Below are 14,289 nucleotides of genomic sequence, written 5' to 3' on the forward strand. Positions count from 1 at the left end.
GAAGATGCCGACCTAACTTGCTTTATATTCCTTTGTCTCTGTTCTCGCTGTTTGTAAGGATGACTAATCCCTGCTTTATCATAGCAAACTAGCCAGATTTGTGCTTCCCACCCCTCACTGTGTGTATGGAGGGAATAAGCTTGATGGTTCTACCCATCTGAAACATAAAACCATTAGGCATGATGATGTTGCGTCTTTTTAACACTGATCCTCTCTGGATGGAAGGTATTCAGAGGGAGATCTACCGCGCCTTCTGGTAGAGAATGTGAATGTAATTGGATTTTACTTGCAGAGTGCGTTGTGGAGTGGGGCTGAGCACAGGGGAGAATGGGGAGGAGTAACACTAAAAGAGACTTAAAGTGTAAAAAGAGCAGCTGTTTATAGGAATTTGTCATGTGAGGTGTCTGAAAGGTCTAGATTGTTCTAGGTTTCTGACTGTGTAACTTGCCTTACAGCATCATGTGTCACTTTTTTCCTGAATATTTGGTGGATTTGTTGGTGTTTTTATATGTTTGTTCATCAATTGTTTTTCTCCTGTCTCTTGGAAGGAGAGATGCTTTCAGTTAGTGGAAAGTTTATTAGAATTGTATTGCAAAATTGATCACTTCTTGGCTATCAGAATTGTTGAAATTGCTCTTATATATTCTTATTTAATCTGCATCTTTTGATCCTCAGTGGCCTGGATGAGTCTATCTTGGAGGAATGTTTGCAGCATCTGGAAAAACAGCTGGAGAGCAGCCAGGCCCGAAAAGCCATGGAGGAATTCTTTTCGGAAAGGTGAAGTCATCCTGAAAGTTGGAGCCCAGGAACATTAGTTCTCTTCCTTTTTCTCTTAGCTTGTCACTGTCAACACCTAAGTGATGTTAATGCCATTGCAAAGGAAAATACAGAACGTGTAAAGGTGGAATACCCTTCAAGCAGCACAGGAGAGTGTGAAAAGACTTTCTGTGTGGGAGAGGACCTAGGTCTTTGTCACTCCAAATGAAATATTCAGCGAGTTCCAATAGCGATCATCAGTGGGAGATCTTGTATGATGATTGTTTTGTCAAAGGCATGATAAGGAGGTTTTTGAGAGATGCTGGTCTATAAGGCAGTTGCAGATCAAGCTACAAAGTCCCAAGTTCTCTCAGTGCTTCCTTGGGGCAGTAGGTTGATGATTTTAAGGGTGGAGGTGGGATGTTGGCCTGACTTAGAATTATGAAGACAAATTGTGATGGAGACAGCATAGCACAACAACAGTGTTCTGAAGAGATATTAGGGTGAACTGGAGAGAAGTTTTTCTCTATTAGAAAACCAACCATTGTCTGGTTTTGCTCTCTACTTGTTCAACAGTTCAAAACTGAAGCAGTCTGGTGGCTGTACTTTGTTAACATGGAAGGGAAAAATAGGCAAGAAAATCTTGAATTTTGCTTTGAAAAACAGTAGAGGCCCTCTTGTGACTCGGTATGTGGAGAATGCTGACGGGCTACTCAGCAGCTCATGAGATTTACAAGCTTTAGTCTGAGCTAAGGGTTTGCTGTTTGAAAGCAGCTTTGGTGAGCTCTGTTAATGCAAACTATTGCCAGTTGTAAATGTGAGGGCAGATACAACTAAGTGCGAGTGATAAAAAGGAATGGGTCATCTTTTACAAAGCTGACTTAATTTCCCCCCTCCATATAGTGGAGAACTGGTCCAGATCATGATGGCAACAGCCAATGAAAACCTCTCAGCGAACTTCTGTAACAGGGTGCTGAAATTCTTCACCAAGCTCTTCCAGCTAAGTAAGTGATTGTTGAATCTCTTCTGTGCTGCCCTTGTCCAGCTTATACTGTTCTTGTGTTAGACTGCGATATGAAGATGCATGAAAGAAAAGCTGTAAGAGGAAGTGGAGTGACAACTTCACACTTCTTATGGAAAGCTGTCTTCAAACACGCTCACTGTAGCATCTGTCACTCACCAGTATTTTTCTCCACCAGCTGAGAAGAGTCCCAACCCCAGCCTGTTGCGACTCTGTGGCTCTTTGGCTCAGCTGGCTTGTGTGGAGCATGAGCGTCTCCAGGCCTGGTTGATCAGGATGACCATGTCCCCACCCAAAGATTCAGACCAACTGGACGTTGTGCAAGAGAACAGGCAGCTGCTGCAACTCTTGACAACTTACATTGTTCGGGAAAACAGGTGAAGTGCAACCTTTCTCATTTCTTTTGTGTGCTGTTCATTTCTTTTGTTCTCTGGATGTGCAAATTATTTGTGAGTTGCTGAGGCCTTCTTGTTGTCAGCTTTCAAATGAAGTGATGAAATTGTTTGCCCTGAAGGCCTTGCGGTGTCAGTGCCCTTGCAGTGTGGGGCTTAGCTGTATTTCACCAAGTGATGCACCCTGTCTGAAACTTTCCTCTTTTTGATCAGCCAAGTCGGAGAAGGTGTGTGCACTGTTCTGCTGAGTACTCTAATACCAATGGCAACAGAGATGTTGGCTAATGGTGATGGCACAGGCTTTCCTGAACTGATGGTCGTGATGGCAACTTTGGCTAGCGCAGGACAAGGTGCCGGACACCTCCAGCTTCATGGTGCTGCTGTTGATTGGCTGGGCAGATGGTAAGAGCCAGCTGTGTACTGCTGTTTGTTCATTTGCATCGCTTAGATGAATTATTTCTTTCCCCCCTCACCGGTAGTTTGGAGACAGAAGTTCATATTTACTGATACATGCTTATTTTTTAGTTTATTGTTCGTTGTTTGGAATATGAAGTGCCTGAGAGAGGCTGATCTGTGTCCCCTCATTAAGAACAACCATGTGGTTTCTTTGTCTTTACCACTCTCAATGGTTCAATTACCGTATTTATACATTTCTTGTTAATCTAAAGCAAACTGAATGCTTGAAGCTATTGGAGAGAACTGAGTTTACACTTCCCAAAGACTGTTAGCTGTAATGATCTTCTCTGCTGTTTTGTTACAGCAAGAAATACCTGTCGCAAAAGAATGTGGTAGAAAAAATGAATGCAAACGTCATGCAAGGGAAGGTAAGACGTGTGGCTGTTGCTTAACTTCTAGGAATAAATCTGGGGCATGAGCTGTATCAGCTGTCCTGTTTTGGTTTCATTGTGGGAGTTTTAAAGCGATTTGGTCAGGGGGACTCTTCTGTTTTCTTGCCTTGTAGCAGCTATTGTGGGGTCTAAGCATTGCCTCTCACTTTCACTCATCTCTGCTTTATAGCATGTGACGATCCTGGAGTGTACGTGCCATATTGTCTCTTACCTGGCCGATGTCACTAATGCCCTGAGCCAGACCAGTGGCCAAGGGCCAAGTCACCTTTCTGTCGATGGAGAGGAACGGGCGATTGAGGTGGATTCAGACTGGGTGGAAGAGTTGGCAGTGGAGGAGGAGGACTCTCAAGCTGAAGATTCGGTAGGCAATAGTCACAGCTAATGCTGCAAATGAGATGAAGGTTTATTTTTCAGCTTCCAAATCAGAATTACTCTGGTTATAAATGAAAATTTTGTTGTTGTTTATTCCCTTATGGGAGACTGAGCGAAGAACCCTCGTTGTCAGATCTGGAAGAGAGTATCTGTCATTCGTACGTAGATCTGTTGACTTTGTGATGGCAACAAAAGTTAAAAGGGGTTTTTTTTCTTAGAACACAAAAAAAAGCAGGGTAAGATGGGTTTGTTCCTACTTGATTGTTTGTCAATTACTAGCTTTTGTACCAACAAGCATTGTAGATTAGGCTTTTAAGTGCTGTTGCGTGGGAAAAAAAATCCCTGTTATTAATAACATTCTTTAAAATCTGTCGTCCCAATGTATTATTTTTGTTACTGTTTTTTCTTTTTCTTGATTCACTCTTTTGAGTTGCTATAAAACGTTGCCGTTCCTCTCTCCATGTGGTTTGGTACCAGCTGCCTTTTAACTAGGTGGTGCTAAAACTCGCTGTTCTTAAAATGCACATTTCATGTCTGAGGAACATATTCTGTACCATGTGCCTTTGCTGTAGCTGCAGTTATAAACACCTCTCTGAAACAACTTTCTTCTTAACAGGATGAAGATTCTCTTTGTAATAAACTCTGTACCTTCACTATCACACAGAAAGAATTCATGAATCAACATTGGTAAGAATCTCAAACTTGCGTTCAGAATTTCAGCCTGATTATTTCTGGCCGTTGAGAAGGAAACAGGCTGTGGAGCCTTCCTGAGGCACTGTGTTTTATAACTCGTCTGGCTTATTTTGTGCAGGTATCACTGTCACACTTGCAAGATGGTTGATGGGGTTGGTGTTTGCACAGTTTGTGCTAAAGTTTGTCACAAGGATCATGAGATTTCTTATGCCAAATATGGATCGTTCTTCTGTGACTGTGGAGCCAAGGAAGATGGCAGTTGCCTGGTAAAGTGTCTTCATGTCAACGTACAAGCTGTGGTTTCTTCGGTTTTTAAAGTCTTTTGCAGAGGCTTCTGTTCTGCGCTAAGTTGCATCATGATACGAGTGTGTAAGAGTACTAAGACTTGAAGGCCTTGGCTTTATGAGGAACCCTCTTAATTGACACCTTGCCTGGTGATTTTTTTTTTTGCACCCAATAAGTGCATTGGCAAATCTCTGTCCTGGTGACTACTGGGATTCCACCTACCTTTACAGAATTTGCAAGTTAGCTTAAGCTAGGCAGCAGTCAGATACCAACTTTTCCTATGTTTTCCACTGAAAACAAACAAAGTGACTTTATCTTAAATATTAAAATTTTGTCTAATACTCAGGTGGAGAGTGGCATGCAAGATAATGTTGTGTTATTTCTTTAAAATTGCAGTCTAAGAGAATTACACTCTATTTCTTTAAAATTATGTTAATCTTGCTGCTATTACAATCTGTATTTATTTCATCAGTGGTGAAATTGAGTGTGGTTTGGGCTTTCAGCATTGCTGTGTCATTCCCAGGCTTTGGTGAAGAGAACTCCCAGCAGTGGCATGAGCTCTACCATGAAAGAATCTGCCTTCCAGAGTGAGCCCAGAGTGCCCGAGAGTGTCATTCGACACGCAAGCACCTCTCCTGCAGAGAAAGCCAAGGTCACCATTAGTGAGGGGAAGGGCCCTGACGAAGAAAAACCCAAGAAGAGCAGCCTATGTAGAAATGTTGAGGGCTGTCGAGAGGAATTACAGTCCCAGGTATGATTATCAGCTAGCTGTGTTAAAAGAAGATGGTTTATGATGAGGATTTTAAGCAGACTGTGTTGGTTATCAGCCAAGTTGCTTGATTTTTATGCTCTTCTTTATGATCAGGGGGTCATAAAAGAGGTGTCAGGCTAAAAAAAAAAACAACAGTTGACACACAGCTCTTGTGAAAACTCCCAGCAGGAACATCTTGTCCTGACTTGCATATCTATTTCTTGTAGGCCAACTTCTCCTTTGCACCTTTGGTGCTGGAGATGCTGAATTTCCTGATGGATGCCATTCAGATAAACTTCCAACAAGCTTCAGCCATGGGGAGCAGCAGTCGTGCCCAGCAAGCTCTCAATGAGCTCCATACTTTGGACAAGTCAGTAGAAATGACCGATCAGTTGATGGTATGATGCTAAAAGAGTGATTAAACGGTGAATAGGTGGGATTGCTTTTTAAACAGAAACATTTCAGTGCTACACTTGTGTATGCTTCTACTCAGGTCCCAACTCTTGGCTCTCAAGAAGGTGCTTTTGAGAACGTCCGCATGAACTACAGCGGTGACCAGGGCCAGACGATCCGGCAGCTGATCAGCGCTCACGTGCTGAGGCGGGTGGCGATGTGTGTGCTCTCGTCCCCCCACGGACGTCGGCAGCACCTGGCTGTGAGTCATGAAAAGGGCAAGGTGAGTTCTCTAACTCTGTAGAGGATGTTGGATTGTAAGGGAAAATGAAACGGCCTTAGAGCACTGAACAGCAAGCAGAATATGATCTGAGATCAGGACACAGCCTGTCCTGAGATCTGGATATTCTGTAAAGTACTGCATAGCTTAGAGAAACCTCTCGTTCTTCAGAGAAAAGAGTTCTTGCAGCAGAAACAGTGAAAATTGTGGGGACGCAGTCATAGAGCTGAACTTGAAATGCTTTTTTTTCCCCCCTCGGTTGTAAAGTTGGATAACTTGAGTTCATTTTATTCTGCAGATTACAGTCCTTCAGCTCTCAGCATTGCTGAAACAAGCAGACTCCAGCAAAAGAAAACTGACCCTTACTCGCCTTGCATCTGCGCCCGTTCCGTTTACTGTGCTGAGCCTCACTGGAAATCCCTGCAAGGAGGACTACCTAGCCGTGTGTGGCCTGAAAGTAAGTGCCTGACAAACCCTTTCCTAGGCAGCTGGAAACATCAGCTCAAACCCAGCTGTATTTCTTTCTCCTGAGGAGCTAGCACAGAGATGACTCCAAAGGGTCTGTCACTAATTTTAGCTCATGAATCACTTTCCTACTAGATACATGAATCAAAAGAAGCAGAACCTATATGAATAATAGGCTAAATGAGACAGTGCCTCAAAATAGTACTTCTTTATTGTATTTAGACCAATTTTAGTTTAAGACAGGAGTCAAGGTTTAGTCATGTGAAACTTAGTGTGTTAGAACTAGTCTGTAACAACTAGTGTTTTGTAGCAAGGACTCTTCATTTTAGTAATCTCCCAAATTTAGATTCAGCTTTCACAGTGCAGAATCCACAAATCTATTGTTTAGCTCTGAAACAGCTGGACTCTGTGTGGTTTTGGTTTTTTTTCATTTTGTTTTTTCTTTACAAACTTTCACGTCATTCATCTTAAATGCAGGAATTGCAGATTCTTACTCATTATTGGCACTAAGAGGAATGCTGGCTTTTAGCTCCATTCTTGGCTTGAAATGTTTATAAACATTCTGTTCTAATACTTGACCAATTTTTTTCATTGCTGCAGGACTGCCACGTGTTAACATTCAGCAGCTCTGGATCAGTCTCTGATCATTTGGTACTTCATCCCCAGCTAGCCACTGGAAATTTCATCATTAAAGCTGTGTGGCTGACAGGTTCTCAAACAGAGCTTGCTATTGTGACTGCAGACTTTGTGAAGGTATGTTTGATCATAAGCTATGATGGGAAGTGGTCACCAGAGTCTGGATCTTTGCAGAGCTGCCTCTGGAAGAATGTGATAATATTCTTAGTTAGAAATAAATTGGAAATATAAATTTGTGGTGTTTGGCTACTGTTGCCATAAGAAAAAGCAAAACCAAAGAACCCAAAGAGAAAAAAAAAAAAGAACTATAACATTTAATAGGTATTTCCTTGTCTCAATTCTTGTCCATTTGCACTGTTTTGTATCGTAGTAGCTAATTATTTCCTTGATTCTTCCCACAGATTTACGATCTCTCTGTAGATGCCTTGAGCCCAACTTTCTATTTCCTTCTACCGAGTTCCAAAATCAGGGATGTCACTTTTCTTTTCAACGAGGAGGGGAAGAACATAATAGTGATCATGTCCTCCGCTGGGTACATCTATACGCAGCTCATGGAAGAGGCGAGCAGTGCCCAGCACGGACCATTCTATGTCACCAATGTGCTTGAAGTCAATCATGAGGACCTAAAGGTACTGGTGACTTCCTTTTCTTGTAGTATGGGCTGCAGCGGCTTTCTCTCTTTTGTGTCTTACATTTGAAGGCAGAAGTTTCCTTTTTTCTTTTTTTTTTTTTTCTTCCCCTTTTAAGCCCCCTGATCTAGATCAGTGAGCTTGCCATTCCTCTAAAGAGAAATATCCTTGTCGTGAAAGGGGGTGGGGGTGAAAATTAAACCCCTTGATCCTTTCATCTAGAAAATGGAGCATGTTTTCCATGGCTGGCTCTGAAGTCATGCCCAGCAGGGTTTCTCAGCAGGCAGACGGCCTCAGAGCAAGGCACTCCAGAGGTGCAGTAACCAGAAGAGATAAAGTTACTGACCATTGCTGGGGCTGCAAAGGTAGAGTGAGCCTTTGTTTCCGCTCAAGAGCAGCTCTGTAGTCTTGGGGCTGACTTTTAAAATCTGTCCACGTTTCACTCAGTGTTTTTACCCCAGCCTGCTCCAAAACAGGGGAATAGATGAGAAGGCCCTCAGGAAAGCTCTTTTATGAGCTGGAAACATGGGGAGTGCTCCATGTGAGATTGTCATACAACCTTCCAGCACACGATGCAGTAGCTGAGGGCGCTACCCACAGCCTACAGTCTCAGTATCCTCCTTCAAAAGCCTTTGAAGTATCTGATGGATGAGTTCACCCAGGAGTTCAGCTTTGAAAATTATTATTTAGGGCTGCTTTCCCTCACTGCTGGGGAGGGGGCAGGGGGAGAGGCTTTTGCAATAATTGTGTTGTGAGAAATTTAAAAGCCTGACAGAGTGTTTTGGAGGATATGTGTTTATCTGAAATGTTTCTCTCTGATCCTACAGGACAGTAATGGCCAGGTAGCAGGAGGTGGTGTGTCAGTGTATTACTCCCATGTGCTACAGATGTTGTTCTTCAGTTACTGTCAAGGCAAATCCTTTGCAGCCACTATCAACCGGGCCAATCTGGAAGTGCAGCAGCTATTTCCAATTAACATAAAGAGGTGGGGCTTGCCTGGAAGACTCCCCTGAAGTTTTTGTTTCTGTTCATTATTAATAGATATTACTAACTATTCTTAACATCCCAGCTCTCAATGGCCTGAGCTCGTGGTGAAGATCCCCTTTTCGACTGATGATTTCTTGCTGCTTTTCATGGTGCTTCTGCCCTAATTGCAGAATCATTTGAAACCAAAGCGGGCTGTTTTGGCAGTGGGGCACGTATGCATTTTTTCTTCTCGCTAGGATTTCACAGCAGAAAGGTGGCTTCAGAGCAGTCCTGCTGCACAGTGCAGAGCTGCTACTGGTGCGGCAGCTGGAACCGATGGGATTACTCACCCTCGCGGGGGCTGCAAAGCAGGAAGCCTTTGTTTCCTTTCGGCACCAGTACTGCAGTGGACCTTGTGTACTGTGCATATTAAGGCTTATTTTCAGATTCCCTTGAGGGAAACCAATCTCTTAGGCTATGAATGTGGCAAGAAAAAAAGCTATTCTGTCATCTGTCCTGATGAGCAGAGCTGGGCATTTAGGCCACAGACTCTTCACTAGCCTGATGCAAAGCCACTGTTGTGAGTAGGCTCTGTAGACAGGGAAAGTTCCAAGAGCTCCCTAGCCCCAGTCAAGTTTGGCTTAGTCTCTTTGCAGCTTTTTTTTTTTTCCCACCCGAGTGAGCAGAGTCATGCAGATTCTCCTGCATTGGCCCTTGCTTAGTGCTGCTGGGTGTGTTGAAATGTGGAACTGTGCATCTGATCAGATAAAAAGATATCTAAAAGCTATTTTAAAATTACTTCCTTGGGTTTGGGCATAAACTCTTGCTAAATGGCTGTCCTCAAGTGTTCAGGGTAGAGAGCAGGGCTGTGAATTGGGATGCTTGTGCCTTCTGCCCACTCTAGTGACTGTCTCAGGTTTCTGGCCTGTGAACTAGACGCTGATGTTCCTGGCTGTTCGTTAAGGCAGTGGTTTGAATTCCTGCTAGGCACGAAGCTTTAACTGATTTGAGTGGTGATGAATTTTGTGTGTTTTCACTTGTGTTGCTTCTTGAATTAATGTCATTCTGCCCTTCATCTCTTGCAGTTCAAACGGTGGGAGTAAGACTTCACCGGCGCTGTGTCAGTGGTCTGAGGTGATGAACCATCCTGGCTTGGTGTGCTGTGTTCAACAAACCACAGGTGTCCCACTGGTGGTGATGGTGAAGCCAGACACCTTTCTCATCCAGGAAATTAAAACCTTGCCAGCCAAAGCAAAGGTTAGTCATAGTTCCCTGTATTTTTGGCCCTTAAAATGTGGTTTCCTTTATTCCTTCAAGAAGATGGAACAAGATAGTCTTTGCAGCTTTTCCAATGCAAAGAGTTTGTTTTTTCAAGCAGCAGTTGCCGGGTCCTTCCTTTCCTTGACTTGCATTGCTTGCCTTTGCAGATTCAGGACATGGTGGCCATCCGTCACACGGCCTGCAATGAGCAGCAGAGGACCACTATGATCCTCCTGTGCGAAGACGGCAGCCTGAGGATCTACATGGCCAACGTGGAGAATACCTCCTACTGGCTCCAGCCCTCTCTCCAGCCTAGCAGCGTCATCAGCATCATGAAGCCAGTCCGCAAGCGCAAGGCAGCTGCTATTAGTAAGGGACTTCTCATACATATCTTGTGCAAGGTAGCGCTGGCAAATGTAGATGCAAAGATTGATCGGCATCATATAGATACTTAAGACATTCACTCCTGACAATTACTGGTTAACCTCAGGGCTAAGTACTAGCTAAGCCCGGGTAAAATGTTTCCACAGATATATATAAAAATACATAGCTATCAGGCTCGCACGGGCATTTCCAAAGGAGGCAAGCTCATTTGGCAGCTTTTTTACCATAGCTTTGCCTGTTGAGAATGTATTTTGTCAAAAATGTCTCTCTTCCTTTTTAGCAACTCGCGCATCCAGCCAAGTGAACTTCCCCATTGACTTCTTTGAACACAACCAGCAACTCACAGATGTGGAGTTTGGAGGCAACGACCTGCTGCAGGTTTACAATGCTCAGCAGATAAAGCACCGGCTCAATTCCACTGGCATGTATGTGGCCAACACAAAGGTAAATGGGGCAATCTGGACTTCTAGGTGACATTATTGTCTAGATTGATAGCATGCCTTTTCTTAGGAATCTGCTTTGTCCAAATGATGCTGTGCAAATCCCATGATACTGTTAGATAAACAGTGGAGGCACCTGTGTACAGCCTTCAGATTCTTAGCTTAGGAGTGATTTTTCTACTTCACCGTTCTGAGCTGTGATTTTTCTTCTACAGCCTGGGGGTTTCACCATCGAAGTGACAAACAACAACAGCACGATGGTGATGACAGGCATGCGGATCCAGATTGGCACCCAAGCGATAGAGCGAGCGCCCTCGTACCTGGAGATCTTTGGCCGCACCATGCAGCTGAACATGACCAGGGCTCGTTGGTTTGACTTCCCTTTCACTCGCGAGGAAGCCTTGCAGGCTGACAAAAAACTAACCATCTTCAGTAAGTCTTTGTGAATTGTTTGCTTCGACTACCTGTTGGTTTTGCTTGGGTGAGTTGAAGCTACTGTGCTTTACCTCATAGTAAGGAGGGTTTCCACAATCTTGTTTGTTTGACCTGACTACAGAAACAATTCGAGGGGCAGATCCTGAACATTTTATAACTTCATGGCCCAGTTTCTTGCTGCAGTCGATGAATGTGCAGTAGCTCAGCTCAATAATTTTGTGTTGAGGTAATGGAGAAGGGAAGTGGCCTTGAAAAGGAGGCGAAACTGCCAGAGTGGCAGTATATTAACGATGCAGTGTGATTGCCATCCTGACCTTATAATGCTGTCTGTGCTTGTTTGTATTCAAAAGAAACTGTTCTGTTAGTTTTTAAGAAACTTCTCTCATCGCTGCAGTTGGGGCTTCTGTGGATCCTGCTGGAGTCACAATGATGGATTCCATAAAAATTTATGGCAAAACCAAAGAGCAGTTTGGATGGCCTGATGAGCCCCCCGAGGATTTCCCATCTGCTTCAGTGAGCAATGTTTGTCCCCCTAACCTGAATCAAGGGAATGGCACTGGAGACACGGAGTCGACCACCCCTGCTGCTGCCAGTGGGACTGTCCTGGAGAGGTATTTCTGCAGTCTGTCTTTATTTCTCCTTGAAAATGGGTAGTTGCTGTAGAGGGGACCTAGGTGCGCTTGTGTGCCGTTCTTATCTGGGAGATCTTAAGTGAGTTAGTGACTTGTTCTCACTGCCATACAAAACAACAACTGAAAAATCAATGATTGTCTTCTGAGGAGGGCTTTGTGCTCACTCTTGATTTATCTGATGGAGTAGATGGATAGATCTGTGTGCATGCTTCGTCTTGCTAAGTTCATTTGTTTCAGCAGTCTTGAAGAGCTAAAAGAGATTTCTGCCTTCTTGGTACATTTTCTCATTTCAAGCTGGCCCTTTTTCATTCACTAGAGCTCACAGAGGTTAGGCCTCTCTGAAATTAAGTTCAGTTTTGAGGACGGCTTTGTAGGCTAGTGGTTCCCACCAACTTACTTTGTAGCCCGTACGTCTCAGACTTAACTACTGGGGTGGAGAAAGTGTTAGGTTTTTTTCCCCCCACATATCCCTACTGAGAGTCAAACCACATGGGTGAGCTGGGCATATGTTTAGGAGAAGAAGGAGAACTACTTTTTTTTTTTATATCCACCCCCTGTTCTTTTTCTGAGCTCAGTCTGTGCCATAAGGGTTGTAGAAAGCCTGGCAAGCTAGCGAGAATGGGAGGGAAACAAATCAGAGGAACTAGCATTGCTGAAAAACTGAGCATTTTAAGGGATACGCTGCTTGACTGTGAGTAAATGGTGGTTAATTTTGTTTTACTGAAATTCTCGGGTAAAGGTTCGGGGCTTGAAATGGCAGTTATGTCCACTTGAAGGACCTGTTTGGCCATCCTTTAATATTTTGTCTAATAGTTCCTGGGATTTTTTCCTGTGCTTCTTTTCTCTTTTCTCCCCTCCTCTGCTGTGACATCTCCACAAGATGTCCCCCTCTGCGCAGACATGCTTTCTGGTTTTCCAGAGCAGTGGGATTGTATTCTAAAAACTCGGAACCAAAGAAATTATTCTTTTTATTTTTACTTACGTCTTACAGAACGCAGCATGGTTACCTTACAAAGAGCCTCTTGAGTAGGAACAACTAATGGCATTCAGGAGGCAGCTTTCCTCTCAGAAGTTTGGTGTCTGCACTTTAAATTTAACCTTCAGTGGTGTTTTAAGCAATGTGCTTGGCTTCTCTGTGCTAGGTGGCCTGGATCTCCTTTATTTGTTTTGCTATTAGGCAAGTGTCTGCTGCCCAGATAGAAAGAACCGTGCTTAGAGTTACTGTATATAGCGCTCTCCCGGCTTCCTGATTTCCCCATTTAATTTGCCTTTTGCTTAGAATGTGTTCTAGGGAGTTTTTCCGTGAGCTTTACACATTTTTTTTATTTTTTTTTTTTCCTTTTTCTTTGCTCCCCCAAAGTTCTGAAACTGAGTCCCTAACCACCCTGGACCGGTTAGTATGCCATCCTTTTCTCTGCACGAATGAGTGTGTGTCAGAGAGACAGAACACATGATGTGGCTTTTGTTGACTGTTTTTTTTGTTTGTTTTCCAAGTGACATTTGCTTCTTTACATTCTGGTCATTGCATGGCAGATGGTTTAGAGAATTGTAAAGATGAGGTGGTTTGCAGATTTTTGCTGTATACAGCATAACTGTTGCTTGTTTGACAGACTCCTCTTTCTGCTTTGTTCCCTCCTTGCGTCTTTTTATCCCACTTATATTCCCCTATAGCTTTCTAGAGGGTGGCTGCGGGTTGAGCAATGTAATGTTATTTATCACCACCAGACCAGACAATTGTTGTTTCTTCTACCTCGTATCCGATCCTACATTGTTATTTCTCCCCTTAATGCTCTTCCCTCCTTTTCCCTGTATTCTTGCACTGCTCTTTCTGGTGTGTCAGATGGCATTTCAGGTAGTTCTACCACGAGGCATGAAGCGGTGCTGCGAGGGAGATGCAGCACTTTGCCGCAGGTTGTAAATAAGGTTTTCCCTCGGGGCAAGTATTTTACTAGCCTGCCTCACCGCTGTCAAAAGTTTGGACTTCAGCATCTCTCACTTGGGTCGTACCCAGTGCTCCCAAGTTAATTTTCCTCCAGAGTATTTTGCACTGAAACTCCAAATTGGAAAGAGCAACCTGTGTGAAAATAGCAAGCGAGTAGAATCTTGCTCCCTTAGAAAAGTCGGTTACGCTTTTTCCCATGTGTCATACCAACCCTTGATCTGCAGTCATATGTACGTCTGTGGGCCATGGTGAATTGGTACTGTCAAGACAATCCAAGTTATCCCTGCTGCAGGCTGCGTAAGGAAATGTTTTATCCTCTTTGGTAGAGAAAAGCCCCTGTCTTTCAGCTGTGGATTATTAAAGCAGTCCTAAGTTTGTCTGTGAGTGTGAGCCAGGTTTAACTCTGGTCTGTAACACAATGAAATGATATGCATGGTGCCTGTGGCAGGTTTTATCATGCTTTGATTTTGTACTTGGCATTCGTTAGCTGTCTCTGAGCTACTCATGACTGTAGCCCGCATAAAGCAAAGTGCTAAGGAGAGAGAAGGGTTGCTGTACTCAAGCCTGCTTTCCTTTCTCCCTTCAGGCTAGTAGTGAGTTCTTTAGAAGCACTGGAAAGCTGCTTTGCTGTAGGACCAGTCAACGAGAAGGCAAGTAACTTTCTGAATACATTCTTGAGCTTTCAGAGATGGGGGAGGAGGGGCAAGAT

General features: G+C 43.8%; 1 protein-coding gene across 5 annotated transcripts in view; it reads left to right on the top strand.

Annotated features, from left to right (window-relative positions):
• UBR4 (ubiquitin protein ligase E3 component n-recognin 4) overlaps positions 1–14,289 on the top strand; it is a 78,134-nt gene that overhangs the window by 20,417 nt on the left and 43,428 nt on the right. For 3 of the 5 annotated variants that reach the window (XM_074847930.1, XM_074847931.1, XM_074847932.1), the window contains exons 30-51: positions 676–777; positions 1,660–1,760; positions 1,956–2,154; positions 2,383–2,571; positions 2,930–2,993; positions 3,187–3,378; positions 4,006–4,076; positions 4,201–4,348; positions 4,891–5,118; positions 5,346–5,516; positions 5,612–5,794; positions 6,090–6,248; positions 6,857–7,009; positions 7,294–7,521; positions 8,349–8,506; positions 9,573–9,744; positions 9,915–10,116; positions 10,412–10,575; positions 10,787–11,003; positions 11,401–11,617; positions 12,999–13,031; positions 14,167–14,230. In XM_074847930.1, the coding sequence (XP_074704031.1) occupies positions 676–777; positions 1,660–1,760; positions 1,956–2,154; positions 2,383–2,571; positions 2,930–2,993; positions 3,187–3,378; positions 4,006–4,076; positions 4,201–4,348; positions 4,891–5,118; positions 5,346–5,516; positions 5,612–5,794; positions 6,090–6,248; positions 6,857–7,009; positions 7,294–7,521; positions 8,349–8,506; positions 9,573–9,744; positions 9,915–10,116; positions 10,412–10,575; positions 10,787–11,003; positions 11,401–11,617; positions 12,999–13,031; positions 14,167–14,230 (3,415 nt within the window). The remainder of the gene's footprint in view (positions 1–675; positions 778–1,659; positions 1,761–1,955; positions 2,155–2,382; positions 2,572–2,929; positions 2,994–3,186; positions 3,379–4,005; positions 4,077–4,200; positions 4,349–4,890; positions 5,119–5,345; positions 5,517–5,611; positions 5,795–6,089; positions 6,249–6,856; positions 7,010–7,293; positions 7,522–8,348; positions 8,507–9,572; positions 9,745–9,914; positions 10,117–10,411; positions 10,576–10,786; positions 11,004–11,400; positions 11,618–12,998; positions 13,032–14,166; positions 14,231–14,289) is intronic. The other 2 variants (XM_074847933.1, XM_074847934.1) reach the window with 1 other exon arrangement.

This window comes from Strix aluco, chromosome 22, assembly GCF_031877795.1.
Source record: "Strix aluco isolate bStrAlu1 chromosome 22, bStrAlu1.hap1, whole genome shotgun sequence".
Classification (NCBI taxonomy): domain Eukaryota; kingdom Metazoa; phylum Chordata; class Aves; order Strigiformes; family Strigidae; genus Strix; species Strix aluco.